At 33.3% G+C, this 19212-nt stretch overlaps 3 protein-coding genes across 4 annotated transcripts; 1 reads left to right on the top strand and 2 right to left on the bottom strand.

Annotated features, from left to right (window-relative positions):
• Window positions 1-5345: 5345 nt before the first annotated feature.
• Window positions 5346-8667, top strand: ARL1 (ARG1-like 1). Its single transcript, XM_078989104.1, has 11 exons — window positions 5346-5786; window positions 6331-6454; window positions 6540-6622; window positions 6715-6826; window positions 6929-7033; window positions 7104-7244; window positions 7334-7442; window positions 7527-7675; window positions 7750-7803; window positions 8003-8241; window positions 8327-8667. Coding segments are annotated over exons 1-11 (1254 nt in total). The 5' UTR covers window positions 5346-5649; the 3' UTR covers window positions 8328-8667.
• Window positions 8668-9918: 1251 nt separating this feature from the next.
• On the bottom strand, window positions 9919-11521 carry LOC145044316 (Putative thiol-disulfide oxidoreductase DCC). The gene is made up of 3 exons (XM_078993186.1): window positions 11143-11521; window positions 10551-10718; window positions 9919-10412 (listed from the first exon to the last, which is right to left on the bottom strand). The coding sequence occupies exons 1-3, from the start codon at window positions 11384-11386 to the stop codon at window positions 10192-10194; spliced, it is 633 nt and encodes a 210-aa protein (XP_078849312.1). The 5' UTR covers window positions 11387-11521; the 3' UTR covers window positions 9919-10191.
• A 903-nt stretch (window positions 11522-12424) lies between these two features.
• Window positions 12425-14665, bottom strand: LOC145044315 (S-adenosyl-L-methionine-dependent methyltransferases superfamily protein). Of its 2 annotated transcripts, none has more exons than XM_078993184.1 (9): window positions 14531-14665; window positions 14312-14368; window positions 13858-13955; window positions 13639-13708; window positions 13480-13528; window positions 13291-13379; window positions 13150-13197; window positions 12943-13002; window positions 12425-12740 (listed from the first exon to the last, which is right to left on the bottom strand). In XM_078993184.1, exons 1-9 carry the CDS (start codon window positions 14588-14590, stop codon window positions 12630-12632), a joined length of 642 nt encoding a protein of 213 aa, XP_078849310.1. In that variant the 5' UTR covers window positions 14591-14665; the 3' UTR covers window positions 12425-12629. The 2 variants fall into 2 exon arrangements, with proteins under 2 accessions (XP_078849310.1, XP_078849311.1); XM_078993185.1 differs by having other exon boundaries at window positions 14312-14422; window positions 14531-14641.
• Between the last annotated feature and the right edge of the window lie 4547 nt (window positions 14666-19212).

Here is a 19212-nt window from a genome sequence, read left to right as displayed (position 1 = left end):
GAGCTTGAGATTTATTTATCAAATGGGATGGAAAAACGGGCGGAGGATTTCCAGATTTTGGGGTGGTGGAAATCTAATTCAACAAAGTTTCCTGTACTTTCTAAAGTGGCGAAACTTGTTTTAGGAATGCCAATCTCCACAGTTGCATCAGAGTTGACATTCAGTATTGGCGGGAGGGTGATTGATGAAAGTAGAAGCTCCCTTACACATGTAACTGCCGAAGCTTTGATTTGCGCTCAAGATTGGATACGGGACACCCCAATTGATATCCGGTTTAAAAATATGACGACTTTATATATGGAAGAGACGCGAGAGAAGTTGGTGCCAATAGAAACCAAAATATTTTACTATTTTTTACATAATTATAAGTTTGTAATTATATATGTTTATAATTAATTAATTAATTACATACTATTGTTTTGTGTTTGTAGAGGAATTGGGGTATGGTCAAGAGAGTTGCATGGATGAGGATTTTACTTGAATTTTAAAGGTTTATAACTTAATTATTATAATTTTATACCTTTACACAAGTTTATTGCTCAATAATCAGTGATCAATACTAATGTTTTTTGGTTTGTAGATGAATGGGGAAGTGGTGAAGAGATTTACATGGATGTGGATTGAAGATTCGTGTTTGCGTGTTTTGGACTTTTGGTTGTAATCGACTATTTGACTATTTCGGACTTTGTGTTTTAGTGATTGTGTGTTTGGTTGTAATCGTCTAATCGACAATTTCGGACTTTGTGCTTTAGTTTGATTGTGTGTTTGGTTGTAATAGACAATTTGGTTGTAAAACTCATGTTTTTTGAAGTATTTATTCAATTAGGTGTTTTTTGAATTATTTAACTTATTGCTCCATTTCTGGAAAATGGGTTTAAACCCAAAACCTATGGGTTTAAACCCAGAAACCGTAAGTGTATGGGTTGAACCCAAGAAACCGCCCAAACCGATATCAAAACCCGAGAAACCGAACCGACCAGAAACCGATGCTATTGGGTTCTGAAAACCAAAAATCGATCATTTACGGGTTGGGTTGGGTTGGGGTCTAAAACCAACCCAAACCAACCCATGCACAGCCCTACTTAGTGCTCCCTTTACTTAACTAACATATTTGTGGCTCATCCGATTCCCATCAACGTGTCAATTCCGAAAGCACTACAAGTAGAAGAAATGAATCATCATGATGACTAGGCCCACAGGCTATGACTGGAATACCCCTAGAATATCCTTAGCATAGGTCTAGATTGCCTTTAAGCTTACAATAAGAGTCTGATATGCCCTACCTAACCCTCAGCCCATGACTGGAATGCTCCCGATAACCTACCGACATTGTCGTCCTCGCATCATTGGCCCAACACTTCGGGCCTGAAGATACACACCTCATTCATTACCTTTAAGGGACCTAAACAACTCCCTTACAATGCCAACTAAGCACCATAAAACGGCTACCAAGCAAAACCTTACGAAAACAAGGTCGCACATAATCCGCGGATAGGATAAATGTTTCCCTCTTGGTCTAAATCGAAAGCTAAAACCCAAAAGAACCATGCGCAAAACTCGAACCAAGAGCCCCAAATCCATCTTTCCCAACTCACATGTACACCCCCATACACATACTTAAGAGACCCAAAATCTCATCTGAAGAGAAAAGAAACACCAGAGATAATCGAAATGCCACTTTAATCAAAACAGAAAAACATCTTCATGATCAGTCAAAACAATACCCCTTACTAGACTGAGACTGAGACTGAACGGATTTCATCACTACACCATTATCGTTTATCATCCTTGTTTTCATTCTTCCATTATCGTTTATTACTTCACCCTAGTGAACATTATTGTTTTCCATAGTCACGAAGGTCGAAGATAATCAATGTTCTTGCTTTCTTATCAAAACTATTGTGTACATCATGAATCTACATCTTTAAGTGTTAATCGTGAATCCCCTAATCACAATCTTTATATAGTTAAACAACTTATTTTCATGAGGTTTAGTACCTACGCTTAGGTGAGGTTGTAATGTATATTCATTTTTCCTATATATATATATATATATATATATATATATATATATATATATATATATATATATATATATATATATATATCCAGGCCGGGTCCAAGGTTTAGATCTAGGATAACCCCATCCTTATCCCCACTTTTTTATTCGGGGATTCCTCATCCCCGTCCACATCACCGGTCAACTGGGAGATTCTCCGGTCAAAACGGGTGCGGTTTTGGGTTCCCCATCGGGTATGGGGCTTTTATGCTATCCCTAGTCGAAACCACACCTCTGTCCCATACCCAAAGTACTTTGAAATTTTGAATCTCATCCGCTATCATTTCCAAAATTGCATTATTCTTGGAAGAACTTTGAAAATTTTCAAATACCATGATACTAAATTCAAAATATTCAAATCCTAATTAGAAAAAGAACCTAATGATAAGAAAGTACGATTTACATTTCGTACTTTTTGACACCTCCATACTTGAAATAGGTACCTCCTTCTCCCTTTCATTTTATGAGAACTAATGTTTTGCAACCACTTTTTTTTTAGAACGGCGGTAATATATACAACAAGAAAAGCTAGAAAAAAAAAATACATTAAGTGATTGTTTTGCAACCACTCTTCTTTGCCCAATTCATCTTTCACTTCTAGATTATCAATAATTTGAACACCCACCTCGTTAATACCTATACTACTCGAATTGACCAGACCACCACGTCGGGTAACACAAATAATTGTCTGGAATAGTCCCGGATCAACTCGTAAAAATAAGCAGAACTAACTGGGCTACTAAGCATTAAGAAACCCTTATTTTGGGCTAGAATCAACATCGTTGGCCCGATTTAGAAAGTAGGAACATTAACATTGTCGTCACTCTAACACCCCAATTATAAGTTTTATGAAACAAAAGGTTTTATATTTGTTTTTTTTTTTTTTTTTTGGTGTGTGTATTTCATGGACAATAGTTAATGGTCTAGTTGACTAGGAAAATAGAGGAGTATCAAAGTATCAAACATCAATTCCAAAAGGGTAATTAAGGAGGGGCGTCTCTATCTTTGACAAGGTATCAAACCAACCTCCTTTTTTATGTTACTTAAATTTAAAGTAAATATTACCTTATTAAAGTAATTGTTGACGTGGATTTAATTATTTCATTCAGTGAAACATATTATGAGTTAAATTTTGAAATGAAAGTGGACAAAAATTTATTTTTTAAAGTAATTGTTGACGTGTATTTAATTATTTCATGGTTAGAATTATTCTCAATTTAATACTATATTAATATATGGGTCCGGTTGATTTAGCTAAACTATGTGAAGAAGATGATAGTGTCACAAGAAAAAGGACATTATTAGAGTCAACCCTTGGTTATTTGAGGTCGATGTGAATAGGCAGAAAAAAAAGAGTGGGTGAGTGGGTCTTTTATTAATTTTTTATTATTAAATATTGTAAATGGGTAAAAGCAAAAGGAAAATAAATAAAAAGAGTAAAATTGTTTGTTATCCGGATCAGAGACCACGGCTGAAGTTTTTCTAAACAAGATGGTTGATTTCTATCAACACTATAAAGGTTGAACCAAAGGTAAGAATATGATCAAATTATAGGGACCAAAACTGTAATTTACTCTTTTGAAAATTAAAACCAAATCTGAAAAGAAGTATATATATAGCATATGCACCAAAAGTGTAACTTACTCTACTAATATTTAAGTGAGACATTGTTATTATGGCATATTTTTCATAATGGGACACTCGATTGAATAATGATATGATATAATGACCTACCCCGTATTTCTATAATGCCAATAATTATGTTTTATTGTTTATTTTATTTATTTATAATTTGCTTTGTCATTTTAACCCCTAATGTATTTAGAGAATTCTATTTTACATCCTTAGTAAAGTGATGTCTAATCGGTGCATGAAGACGAGTATTTGTATGATTAACCATACATTTGGATCGTAGAAATTATAAACTTATTTCTATCTTAACTTTCAGTTTAATAAGTACAAAATAAGGATCATAAGTATATGATAGGTTATTTGTAACTTGTGGTTGATGAGTATATTCTTATTTTTCAAAAAGGTGAAGTGTATAAAATTGATATTTTTTTGTTTTTTAAATAATCTTATTTATTTGCAAATAATACCAATATACTTCCTATTTATTTCATTTAAGGACTTTTACAGTAGTAGAATTATTATTTTATAATAAATAACAATAATATATCATTGAGATGAAAGAATAATAAAAATATTGTTTTCTTCTTTATGGAAGGTATATTGCTTAAAAAAATTGACAAAAATAAATTAGTAAATTCGACCTTCTCAATATACAAGTTTATGTATGCATGAAATGCTAAAACTAAAAAGACCTGGTTCGTCTTAATTTGTATTGTTTTCTTTTTGCTAGCTTTTAATATAATTGTTTAGTTAAATAAATATTTGTTTTCATGTACATATAAAATTTAATCGCAATATATATATATATATATATATATATATATATATATATATATATATATATATATATATATATATATATATATATATATATATATATATATATATATGAGTATATAAAGTCAAAAGATGGCTCAATCCATCCCAGCACACATTTTACCTAATTACATTTTCCTTTCTTACAATCTATCATTCATCATTGCTCCCTTTATTTATCGATCCGAACCCCATATGAGGATGACCTCCCACCCATGTCTCTGATAAAAGTCATGCCTAATTGTCTGTCACATCTTCCTCGACCTATTAGCTCTAACGAAAAAAAAAACAAAATTTTCATAGGCAGGTTGTAGGATGCATCTCTTGCAATGACGATGCATGTTGCATCCTCCTTGTCATTGTATGTTGGTTTATCATTATTCATCATTGCTCTTGTCCCGTTGTTGCTCTTCCTTGATCAGTCTCAAACGCTAGTTCGACGTAGCAACACCGCAACACATTGTTTATTCTTGTAATTCTATAATTTCATCATGTTCGTTCAAATATCTTTAATGCCCCATAATATACCCTCACTTGATGACTCTTGAGATGGTACAACTTGGACCATTGTGATTACGTATTTTTGTATGTGAAAAATGTTTGGTGAGATGTTATTGTTTTTATGTTAAAGTTGATTATTATTGTAGAATTTGTTTGTTCATTTATTCATAGTAAGATGATATATTAGTAAAAGAATGAAATAGTCGATGTGGATGTATCAACGAGCTTATTCCAGACTAAAAAAATCTTTCAAAACCATGGTCAAGGATTCAAAATACACAAGGAAGAATGTGTAATAATCAAAAACCATGAGGGGTTATTTGTAACATTTCATACGATGACAAAACTTTTATCGACAACACTCTTTCTCCCCCAGTGAGGGAGGCCAGCCACCAAACCAAACGGAGCTGAGATTGTCTACAACGCAAAAGGGTTTCTTTGTTGGTCCAACTGTTCATCGTTTCTTCTGCTTCTCCGTCACAACAAGAATCTCGCGTTCAAATTTACAAGAATTTGATCTCGTCTCCAATTTCAATTTTCAGATTTCACATTAAAAAAAAAAAAAAAAACCTTCGTATTTTTGTTAGACATTTTTAGGTTTTTCTCAGCGCCTAGTTTTCAATAGTTCAAAATTATTGAAAATGCCGGCTCATAAGTCGAAATCGGAGAAGAACAATTCAGAAAAACAGTCGCTGAGAGACCCCTACGATGTTCTCGGTGTGTCTCGCAACTCCACAGATCAAGAAATCAAAAGTGCTTATCGTAAATTGGCTTTAAAGTATGTTATCTTACAATTCCTCTCAATTTTTTCAAATTTTTTCATAATTAGTTGCTAAAATTTCATTTTCCTGTACGTGATTCGAAGTAGTTTTTCGTTAGCCATCTATGTCGCGTTTAGATATAAAGATGAATTATGTGTTTACGACTCTGGTAAAACCGATAAAAAAAATTATCTCGTAAAGTTCATCCGCATTTCTGGCGTTGTAGTAGTAATTCATTTGAATCATTACACATGGATTGGGTATTTGCGTGATGTGGCTGTGTAGATTTTTGTCAGTTGCCCTAGCCAAAATGATTTACATAATTGCGACAGATGATTCGTTGTGTTGGAGTAATTTCAGGAAGGATTAGGTGATTATGTTGTCTAAAAAAAGTTCTTAACATGTTTCTTTCTCCTTTCTGACATATATGTCAATTGTAAACAAATCTGGATCTTATATCTTCATCTTTTGAGTGTCAATATTTGTTAGATCAAAACTTTTGAAACTATTCATGAACTAATTCTTTTATTCTGATGGATTTATGTCGATACTGTATCTTAGGTATCATCCTGACAAGAATGCAAATGACCCTAAAACAACTGATATGTTCAATGAGATAACCTTTTCCTACAACATATTATCTGATCCTGATAAACGTCATCAATATGACACTGCTGGTTTTGAGGTCAATTTATCTTTGATATTTTCAGTCTTTTTTTTAATACCATGTTTTATTTTTTTTGCTAACACAGTAGTCATCATGGTTGCAGGCTGTTGATAGCAAAAACCAAGATTTGGAGCTAGATCTTTCAAGTCTAGGTGCTGTGAATACCATGTTTGCTGCAATTTTCAGGTGTTTTTATCATTTATTCCTTGTGTTTATTCATCTTTATGCTTGCAAGTTGCAACTCTCTTGAAACTATCATGTTTCATAAAACAATGCAGCAAACTTGGAGTTCCCATAAAAACTACTGTATCTGCCACTTTGTTAGAGGAGGCACTACATGGTACAGTTACTATTGAGCCAATTGAGTTAGGGCAACCAATTGTTAGAAAGGTAAAAGCTGCTTCTTCTTTCTTTCTTTCTTTCTTTCTTTCTTTCTTTCTTTTTCAAGTTTTATTTATTGTGATTGTTCATTTTATTTATATTTGTGTACAGGTTGAGAAGCAATGTGCTCATTTCTATTCTGTTACAATAACAGAGAAACAAGCACAAGCTGGATTAGTTTGCAGAGTTCAATCAGCAGACAAGAGCAAGTTCAAGGTTTGTAACAATTGTTTTCTAATTTTTTTATCTCTTTAGTTTGCCTAAAAAGCTTCATTTTTTTTTGCAGCTTTTGTATTTTGATCAAGAAGAAAATGGGGGATTGAATCTTGCACTACAGGAAGATAGTGCGAAAACAGGGAAAGTGACATCAGCTGGAATGTATTTTCTTGGTTTCCCAGTCTACCGATTAGATCCACCATCTAATTCAGTAAGTTATATACAATTATGATTAAAAAAATGTGCTTATTTTTACATAATCTTATTTCGGTTTTTAATTTCTTGTTGAGTTGGCTTCAGATGGGATCTGTAAAGGATCCGGATGCTGTTTTCTTCAAAAAACTCGATGGGTTTCAGCCATGTGAAATACACGAAATAAAAGCCGGAATGCATACATTTGCTGTTTATGGTTAGACTTGTTATCTACTTTTCTGATAATGTTTAATGTTTTGGCTATTAATCATCAAATCTCTCAATATCATCATGTTTGTAGGTGATAATTTCTTTAAAAGTGTGAGCTACACAATAGAAGTTCTTTGCACAGAGGCTTTTGTGGAAGAAAAGGAGAGCTTGAGAACAGTTGAAGCTCAGATTTTGTCAAAAAGATTGGAGCTTTCAAAGTTTGAATCCGAATACAAACAGGTTGGTTAATTTTATAAATTGATATATAGATATGTTTTTCTTTTTTGTATTTAATGTTTGTATACTGATGACAGGTTCTTGCACAATTCACAGAGATGACTGGTAGATATGCTCAAGAAATGCAAGCAGTAAGTTCAAATAATGAAAATAGTGAAATATGTGTTTTTTGGAATGTTAAGGGTAAAATGGTCATTTAGTCGGTTTATTCATATATATATATATATATATATATATATATATACAAACACTTTATGGAGAAACACGTAATGGGAAAATAAAACAACGTGAAGGGTAGATAAGTAATTTTAGTATGTACTTGTTATGTAGATTGATGAGCTTCTTATGCAACGAAATGAGATACATGCATCGTACACAATGGCATCACCAATGAAGCGCAGTAGTAGTAGTAGTCATAGCGGTCGTCGTAGAAGCAAGAGCCGAGGGGGTGGGTCAAAGGAATCCAAAGAAGATGGCCAACAAAAAGCAACATCAAGGGAAAGAATAAAGAAGAAGAAATGGTTCAATATTCATGTAAAGGTTGACAAAAAGAAGCCTTGTGGGAGTTGGTAAGCAGCACCTTCTTCTACTGTGTTTGTGTTGTTATATGATATAATCTATCTAATCTGACATTTAAAAAATTTATGTGATCAGAACCAAAGATGTGAAAAAGGAAAGATGGGACCCACAGAACTGAAGAGGGAATCAGGAATCTCGCTGGTAAGTCAGAAAAAAGCTTATATTTGACTACATATATGATAGGATGATATGTGGGGGGAAAACAATCGATGTGTTGTAAATTTTTTCACCATTTGAAAATTTTACAAGTGATTTATGCACAAGAATTTCCAGCACCAATGCTTTTGAACGTGTAATATTGTTATGGTTTTATGTAGATCATGGAAAACTCATCTTATCTGTAAATTTGCTATCGTCATGTTATTTAGAGTTTTACTTTTTGCTTCTTGCAATTCAAAGAATATGTAGTTTGTAAATTTCATTCCTCAACTTCATTTTTGTTTCATTGCATGTAAAATATGCGGTTGTAAATTTCATTAGTTATTAATCAAACTATTGGTTTTATAATATTTTTCTTTTGGAATTATGTAATGAGAGCAATCCCAAAAAATATGATCAGAATCAACGGATCAAAATGTGAAGCTCTTCAAACAAATATTTGAAGCACTTAATATAATAACAATAATAATAATAAACATATAAAATAAATCACTTAGAATTTATTTATTTTGTGAATTATAATTATATAAATAATTAAATTAATTATAAAAACACGTTTGTTCATTTGTTGATAAGTGGTATTTATCCAACACTTTCTTTCATTTTAATTTGTGCAAGAGTGTTTTATAGAAGGAAATAGTTTATAACACTTTATAAAATTAATTAAACTTTCATAATATTTTATAGAACTAATATAATATTTTATAGAAGGAACTAGTTTATAACCCATGGAAACCAAGGTTATAAAATTAATTAACAAAATTTTTAATTATATAAAATTATAATCGTCGAGTTAAATAAATACATGATCTTATAATTTGTATTAATTTTATTTTAATTTTTATTCTAATGTTATTAATTTAATGTAATTAGAATGAAATTTAAAATTTAAAATTTAAAATAAACAATCAATAAGTTGACAAATAACATGATATTAATTAGGAAACCTAATAGAATGATACACTAATAAACATATTTTTTCATTAGAATAAGAAGAGAGATATGCAAGTTCATTTTGGGCAAATACATAAAAAACCATTATATTTTGACTATCCACTATATAGACAATTTTTCCGTGTCAAACTTAGTAATTTTATTGAAAATTTTGACACTAAATATTCCACTAAAGCCACTAAACTTTGATAAAGTTTTCTTTTGTAAACCACTTTAACCTCCTATATAAATAGGAGATCATGCACCTCAAAATGGTCGATGGTCGATATAAAAATAATTATCAAACTTGGGTGACTTTACTGATAAAACTCAAATATAATTGTTCAACCCGAAAAATGACCAAAATATAATGGCTTTTATGTATTTTTCCCTTTCATTTAGGCCAAAATATGATGCATCAATGTTTCATCAATTAATGGGCCAATGTTTTTCATCTTTTGACCAATCTATGCAACAAACATGAATCACACAGCTTTTCAACCAGTTAAACAGAGGACATGACACAAGTTTTGGTCCTGAAACGAAACCCATTGCATACCTTGTATGATAATAAATAAAAAAAGGTAAAACATAGTTGCATAAATGCACACCTTTAACCCTAATCTATTCATAAAAGGGCATGAACAATGGGAATATAGATTGTGTAAATGCTCCAACACCCGAAACTCTGACTATAAATTAGGGACTCAAAAGACAGTAAAAAGTTCACAGAACCAAACATCATATTTGGAACTTCAACTCTACGCATTTACATCTTAAAAATTAAAGCTTCTATCTGAAATATGGTAAACAGGGATGAGAGAACTTACCTATAACATGAAGAATTACTAGTCTGACCATTTCTTGTGAATCATTTCATCTCTATCAATAAACCTTTCAAGCAATTCTTTCTCTTTCAAAACTAAACAATTTGTGTCCTTACCAAACCAGTCGTATCTTTTCTTAGCAATATAGTCATACGCAGCATCTCTTATTGGAATCGGAACAACCATGAGAGAGCTCAATGCTGAGTATGGCAATGGCAAGTAAGAAAGCACCTTCAGCGCAGCTGCAAAAACAAGATATGAAGACTCAAATATCAGTATGTATATTCTTTTTAGCTCTTAATGGGGGGAAGAGGTTGAGCATATGAATTCACAATTTAACATATAAGAAGAGCTTTATGAGTAAAGAGAAGAGTTGTAACCAGTTGATCCTTGGTGGTATGCTTCTGGTCCTTCAATGAACAAAAATCTACGAAGAACATCCTCACGATCCACACCACATATTCTCATGTATGGTTCAGCAGCTTTGGATTGCAGACAACAGAACTTGATTTTCCTATCTTTGTCTGCGTTGATCACTAATTTCACACCTGTGAAAACATGATAAACGATCATATAAGGTTTTGAGAAAAGATGAAATTTTATTGCGAATAGTTGTAACCCTTCGCGTGAGACTATAAGAGATCCTACTGTGCAATATTGATTGTGAATATGATTGTATGAATCGTTCGCTGTTCTTCAAGTTTTTTAGGGTAGAGGAACAAAAATCATATCCACCTTTTCAAAAGCATAAATAGAGGAACAAAAACAGCTATGATCAGAAAACTGGAACTATGACATCTCTCTAAACGTCAATCGGCCCTAAATTTGAGCATTGTTGGATCAAAGGCACAATCAGTGAGTTCAATCACAAAGTTTTCCAGATTCGAACAATGTGAAGCAATTGCAATTGCAAAACTACAAATTATGCACAAAAAAAAAAAGCTTGATTGATGGAAGGAATCGAGAAGAAACCTCGATGACAGAGATGACAAACACCATCATATATCACGACGCGCGGCTGGAGAAGCGTAGGTATTGTATCAGACTTCACAGAGGTAACCGGAGCGGATACAGGTACATCGTCCAAAACCAGATCATCCGCCGCTAAATCACCGCCAACACCACCAGAATGCAACGATGATGAGAAGAAACGCGAAGCATTTAACCTACTAGCTCCTGCTACACCTCTCCTTAACGTCATCATCATCATCATCATTAATTTTTCTTCACATACATTTACAAATCGTTTATATTTCAGGCAATTTCTTAAAATTTGTGAGCATGAACTCTCCAGTGTGTTCGAATTAGTTCCTTGGTCTCTAAGCAGGAGTAGTGATCAAGTGTTTTGGTGTTCTTGGCCTACCGAAAAGATTTAAACCGTCCGATTTCAGTGATTGAGGATCAAACCGTCGATTTTATTTGTTATTAAACGGTACATGTTCCCGATACGAACAGACGTCCATATCCGTTACTTCTTGTTAAAAAGATTTTTATACTTTAAAAAACGTTAAATTTATGTTGTCAAAAAATATATTATTGAAACTAATCATAAAAATAAAATAAAAAAATGTTAGTGTCCATTTAAAACTCGTCATATTGGTATCCTTACGAGTAACGAGACTATCTTTTTGTAATATAAATTATGCAAATTGCAAAATTGTTTCATGAAATAGTCATCACTCATCACCATATAAAACTTATAAAGAACAGAAAAAATTGCCTTTTTTTACATAATCATTTCATAAAATATGTTGTTCTTCAAAATATCATATTATCTAGGAAAAGTTTTTTGTATTATCTTTTTAAAGGTTGGTTGTGGTAGGACAATTTATACAATAATTTTGTAATTCACAATAAATTATACTACAAAATGAATGATCCTTTTGTTATAAAAGTTAAAAATAATAATAATAACATAAATAATAATAATAATAATAATAATAATAATAATAATAATAATTAAAAATGATCACTTATCTAAATATGGTATCAATTGTTATATGAGATTGAAAGTTCAAATCCTGGCTAAAACATATATAGTACGAAATTAGAGTATATATTAGATTACCTTTTCAAAAGAAATGAAGGTAAATAATGGTAACAGTCTTATTAAATATCACAAATTACTATTAAAATTATTTTATCTCGTCGACAATTTACAAACATTTTTGGTTCAACTTACTCAAAATGGTCATTTCTTAAAAATACGTTATATTTGCCAACAATTTCTAAAATTCGCTAACCAAATTTGACATAGTGAAATGATGTTACAACTACTTATAAAATTATACTGTTTTAATTCATAGCCATTAGCCAACTTTGTATTTTTTTTTTTTCTGTACTAACAATATACAAACAAATTATAAAATTTACCAACAAAAAAAAAACAGAAAACCCATCGCAAAATCAGTCTTCAAAGTCAACATCTCTAATGAGAGTGGTCAATGCAACATCTTTTTTCATGAAGAAGATTCTTGTTTTGATTTAGGAACAAATCGCCATAAGTCAACAGCAATGTCAACGTCTTTTTTCTTGTGAAATTTGTATAGTTTTGGCAGATCATATCGAAGCTGGCAAATTTACAAGATATGTTAACAAACTTATAATAGCAACATACTTTCATTAATTTTTTTATAACATTTTACCTTCATCTTTTTTTTATTACAATTCTATAAATGGAAATATTTTTCAAAGTAAAATGCCTTGATAAGAAATATATATATATATATATATATATATATATATATAGACACACAATGTTATTTGATGTACCTCACATATAACCTCAGCACTGCTAGCATTGTAATCACGCAATGCTGCTCTTTTGATATGCTACAATCACAAAAACAAGAAAAATATTCAATTTTTTTTTTTTTTTGTGGGATTTTAATATATAGATTTTTAGGAATTTGGTTTATTGTAAAACCTTTTTTTTTTAAACTAAAAATGTAATTTTCATGAGTGAAAAAGAAGACATACTTCTCTTGTTGTTGTCTTGTGCAATGAATATACAGCTTCAGAAGCAACCTGATACATTCATATTTCATACACATTATTATGACACTAAAAGGAATGGATTAATATAAATTTTATTTATTCTTTAGGATATTTTATTTTTACCTTCAATGCAACAGATAGAAACTCCATGTCAACTCCTTTTTTCCGTGTTCCAAATGGAGGGTTCATTACAACAGTATCAACAATTTGACCTTCAAAAATAACAGAAATTATCAAATATCAGTAATTATTAAGTTTTTTTTAGCATACAATAAAATGGAATTTAGAAAATGATTAAATAAGATAAGTGACCTCGCCAATTTAAATTCTTGATTTCGCATTGAATTAAACCCATTTCAACCTGGTAAATAAATCACCATAAAAGAACTTTAAATCAGATAAATAGTTTTTTAACAAATCTTGAATGCTAAAGGATAAAGGATAAAGGGTGTATGCTGATGTCATAATTACCTCCAGATCATCAGCGTTGATTGATGCAATTTCAAGGGACTCATCATCAACATCTATGCCAATGACATGTCTATTAAACACCAATTTAGAGTCAAATTGCAGATACATAAAACACTTTCTGTTATGCTCACTACAAACTCAAAGATTAAACACAAAATCTGACAGAAAAATAAGCCAAGAACAAGAAATTTATTTAAAAAAATAAAAAATAAAACTCACTCTGCATCAAGGAGAGTGGCAGCAAGACCTAATGTGCCACACCCACATCCAAAGTCTGCTACTACTTTGTTGCTTACATCCCCATATGAATTCTCTGCCTACATCAGTAAAATTGGAAAACTCAAAGAAATGATAACAATTAGGGATTTTATCAACAAGCTTCCATTGCCGCTGTTTCATATTATAGCGAAACTAACAAAAACAGCTCTGAACAAACAGAACACATTTGAATTCATGACATGACTCGAACTATTATAATGAACGCATTTGTAATCAAGGTGGATGTAGTTGGTTGATCAGTTTTTCCCCCCAAAACTGAGGCAATTCATATGAATATTGAAGTCGAGTATGATGAACATGAGCTTAGTTTCAATTTTCAGACCTAGAATACCATCTCAACACAAACGTAAAAGAACAATCGGAACATAGAAGAGAAGGGAGACGGAGGAAATACCGTGTATAGCATACGAGAAGCAATGTGAGCTCCCGTTGGATATTGTTCCAGCTCAATCTGCAAGTCATAGATAACCCAAACGCTTGTTCATGTGTAAATCTGAAATTAGCCCTTTTTTTCCAATTCAAAAAGAAAAAAAAAAAAAAAAAAAAAAAAAAGCTCATGAAGAACAATCAGCTTACAGATACGTGCAAAGTATATGAATGTGTATGAATCTACCTTGGGATTGTCGAACTGTTGAAGATTACCGAGTAGACTTTCTAGTTGCTTGAGCTTCATCACTTTCAGGTGTATGGATGATTCTGGGCGTCAACAGTTCCTTTTGGAAAGAACGTATCAGCAAGAACCCTAATCAGATTAAATATCGTAAATAACAAAAAGACAATTACATAAATGGTCCCTGTATTTTATAAAAAGTCACAAATGTAGTCGTAATTTTTTTTTTTTTTGATGAAAAGGTTTCAACTTATTGTATGGTTGGTTGGCAACCCATATAAAATGGTATTTTTTTTAAGTATTTTTAATTTTCTTTTCTTTTAATTATCTAATATCAAAAAACGAAAATGTAAATAGGCCCCATCACCCCTCCCGCACCGTATCCTCTTATTTTGTTTCCTCTTCTTCACCACACATCTTCTTTTGAAAAAGAAAAAAAAAAAAAAAAAAAACTTCATCATTTTACTTAAAGAACTATTTGTTGGAAAAACTTTCAATTAACAAGAATGTTGCACCCTTACAACTTCAAATGTTGCACCCAAACTTACAACTTCAATCTCCTTCCTTGATTAGAAGAATCTCAATCATAACAATATTGCACAAAAACCCACATGCGCCCCTAGATTAGGAATGAAAACCTAGAAGATTTGAACCACACTTTCCTCATCCCACTGTCACTGCTTTGCATATGGTTCGACTTTGTTGTGGATATGAACATCAAACTCACATCAGCATCAACCAAATTTAAAACAATATGTTTGAATATGTTGTTGGTGTGGGAAAAATGAGTTATTAAGTTCTTGATGTTGTTTGATCTGTGGAACATATTTAAGGTGGTTTGATGCTGATTAAACTTCTATGTTGTTGTGACCCGCAAAACCCTAACCCGCTTTAAAATGGAATTACATATGCATAACATAGTTCATTAGTATAAAAAAATCGATTATCAAATCTGGATTTAGTGGAAATCATTTTTAAACCACTTTTCAAATGGTATCAAGTCATCTTCAAGCCTCTATTTTTTTTACATATTTTAGTAAATCAAGTTTTCTTAAAGATAAGATGTTTATATTTTGGTTTTAAATATATGTAGGTTTAGGTTCATTAATTTTGAATGTGTACATGTTTGAGTTCCTAAAGTGTTAGTTTAGTGTGTTGTTCATACCATAGAAGGGTTTGGGGTTTTAAACGACGGTGGTAATTACCAGAGAATGGTTATTGTGATGACGATTGGCTATCTATCCTCAATCTTTATAGTATGTTATTAATCCTCCCCCTCTCCATTTTTTTACTGATATTTTGTGCTGAATTTTTTTTTCCTTTACAAATACAACCATCCACATAAAATTTTAACCTTGTAAAACAATTTATCATATACTCTCGATTTAATCTTTCTACTACAAAAATGTCTTATCCAAGCAACCAAAAGATATTAATTAGAAACACAATTCCTTCATCACTCTACCCATAAATGGACCGACCTATTTTTTCTAATCCTGCATTTTATTATGGCGGTATGGGACCGTACTGTCACGGGATGACTCGATCACCGTGTGCCACTTAGTGTAACTTTGACTAAGTCAGGCTTTGACGCTTTCTACCAATGTATAAACAATTAAGTAAGCAAGAGAAAAATACTTTCAAGTTTCTACAAATGAAAGAGAACTTCTATTATTAGAGCTCGAGAGAATACAAGGAAACTTTCCGATGGATTGGAGCAAATGAGTTCCTCCCTATTTATACTTGTCCTTCCCCCTTTAGGGAAGTTTTTAGATATTACTACATTAGTCCTATATTCTTGATTATTCTAGAATATTCAACTAAGCTACATATATTTACAAGTCTTCATGAAATATTCTATATCATTCTTTGATGTCCTAGAGAAATCTAGGATGTTTCGGGGTCTAATGTGTTATACTTGTAAGCTCTCCCATTTTCTCGAGTACTCCGGAAGAGTCTAGAATCTCGATCGTGACACCCTCCCCCACCTAAGTTCTTTACAACCTCGTCAAGTCTTAGATATGTACCCCTCGATCTTGCTTCGGAACTGCCACAAATCTTGTTCTCGTTCCCAACTAGACTCACTATCGGGTAGTCCCTTCCATCGAACAGAATATTCTATCCAATTGGGTAAGCCTCGTTTACAAATTATTCTTTATGCTAAGATTTCATCCACTTTCATGTCATACGACACTACGTTTTCTACTGGGGCTCGATGTGATTTGCTCCTTGATGGATCTTCTTCATCGCGATTGTAAGCTTTGAGGAGACTTACATGGAATACTGGATGTATTTTTAAGTGGGATGGTAATTCTAGCTTGTATGATCGGGTCCCAACCTGTTCGAGAACTTTGTATGGCCCCTCGTATCTTCGTGTTAAGCCTTTGTGTACTTGTCTGGTAGATTTGAACATCCTTTGTGGGAGCTTTACCATTACCTCGTCCCCTACTATGAACTTTCTTGGTTGCCTCTTCTCGTCTGCCCATTTCTTCATTCGTTTGGCTGCCTTGTTCAAGTAAGACTTTGCTATGTCGAGTTCTTCGTTCCATCCTTTGACAAACTTGTATGCGGGTGGGCTCGATCCTTTGTAGTTGTTTGTTAGCTCTTGGGGCGTCAATGGTTGTTGGCCCATTACAATCTCAAAAGGACTCTTCCCCGTAGCCTCACTCTGTTGTAACTTATATGAAAATTGGGCCACATCAATTAGCTTGGCCCAATCTCGTTGGTTTTCACTGAAAAAATGCCTCAAGTAAATCTCGAGCAAGTGATTCACCCTTTCAGTTTGGCCATCGGTTTGAGGGTGGAAACTAGTCGAGAAGTGGAGTTCTGATCCCATTAGCTTAAATAGCTCCCTCCAAAACTTCCTTGTAAAGCGAGGATCTCTATCACTTATAATGTTTTGGGGAAGTCCCCAATATTTCACAACATGCTTGAAGAATAGTCGTTCTACTTCTTCAGGTGAGCAATCCCGAGGGGTGGGAATAAATGTTCCATATTTGGAGAATCGATCTACAATCACCATTATAGATCCGCACCCTTCGGAAGTCGGTAATGCAAAAATAAAATCCATCGATATGCTCTCCCATGGTCTTTCGGAGATCGGTAACGGTTCCAACAATCCTGTCGGTTTGGCCTGTTCGACCTTGTCTTGTTGACAAATAAGGCAAGTCCTCACATAGGCGTCTATGTCACTTCGCATACTGGGCCAATAATAGGATCGTTTTATGATTGCTTTTGTACGATGTGTACCTGGATGTCCAACCCATTTAGAATCATGACATTCCTTTAAGACTTCTCTTCTCAAGTTGTTCCATCTTGGGATATAGATGCAATTGCCGACTGTAAATAACAATCCGTTTTCGACCCAAAAATTTCTTGTCTTGCCTTCCCTCGTCATTTCCATCAAGTTCTTCGTTAATGGATTGTGGTTTAGCCCTTCCTTGATTCGGTCAGTAAGATCACATGTTACACTAGTGAGAGTTTCTAGTTCTGCCTTTCGACTTAGAGTGTCAATAATTACATTGTTTTTTCCCGGCCTATACTCCATGACATAATCGAATTCCGCTAAGAAATCTTGTCAACGAGCTTGCTTAGGGCTTAGTTTCTTCTGATTTTGGAAGTAACTAGTCGCCACATTGTCGGTTTGGATAACGAACCGACTCCCAAGCAAATAGGGTCTCCATACTCGAAGGCAATCTATGATTGCTATTATTTCCTTGTCGTGCATCGGGTATCTCCATTCAGTATCATTTAGTTTCTATCTTTCATAGGCCACTGGGTGGTCATTTTGTAATAAAACCCCTCTAATCACTAAGTCTGACACATCCGTTTGCACATGGAGTGGTTTCATGTAGTCTGGTAGATTTGAGATTGGTTCCTCCGTGACAGCTTTCTTTAGAAGATCAAACGTCATTTGACACTTCCCAGTCCATTCCCATGAAACTTTCTTTTTTAGAAGGTCAGTGAAGGGAGTGGCTTTAGCTGAGTATCCGGATATAAATCTTCGATAGTAGTTTATAAGACCTAAGAACGGTCGTAGTTCATAACGTTCTTTGGCGGCTCCCATTCTTGGATTGCTTGTATCTTGTTGCTATCCATATGGATCTCCCCATCAACGATCTTATGCCCTAAGAACGTTACTTCTGGTTGGGCAAAGGAGCACTTTTCTATCTTTATATATAATTGGTTTTCCCTGAGTACTTGGAAGACTAACCACAAGTGTTCAACATGCTCTTCTAACGACTCAGAGTAAACTACTATGTCTTCTAAGTATACCACCACAAATTTGTCCAAGAATGGGTGGAATATCTTATTCATTAAAGTGCAGAATGTGTTAGGGGCAGTCGTCAATCTAAAAGGCATGACTAAGAACTCGTAGGAGCCATACCTTGTCACACATGTTGTATTCGGTTCATCCCCTACAGCTATGCGTACTTGCCAATATCCCAACCTTAAGTACAACTTTGTGAACCATCGTGCACCCCCGAGTCGGTCGAATAGATCAGCTACCAGTGGGATCGGGTACTCGTTCTTTATCGTTACTTTGTTCAGTGCCCAGTAGTCTATGCACATTCTTAGACTTCCATCATGCTTCTTCTGGAACAAGACTGGGGCATCAAATGGGGCTTTTGAAGGGCGGATAAATCCGGAATCTAGTAGCTCTTTCAATTGTATTCTTAGCTCTT

The sequence above is a fragment of the Lactuca saligna genome, chromosome 4 (assembly GCF_052625555.1).
Source record: "Lactuca saligna cultivar CGN05327 chromosome 4, ASM5262555v1, whole genome shotgun sequence".
In the NCBI taxonomy this organism is placed as follows: domain Eukaryota; kingdom Viridiplantae; phylum Streptophyta; class Magnoliopsida; order Asterales; family Asteraceae; genus Lactuca; species Lactuca saligna.
This window is presented reverse-complemented; position numbering and strand designations above follow the sequence as displayed.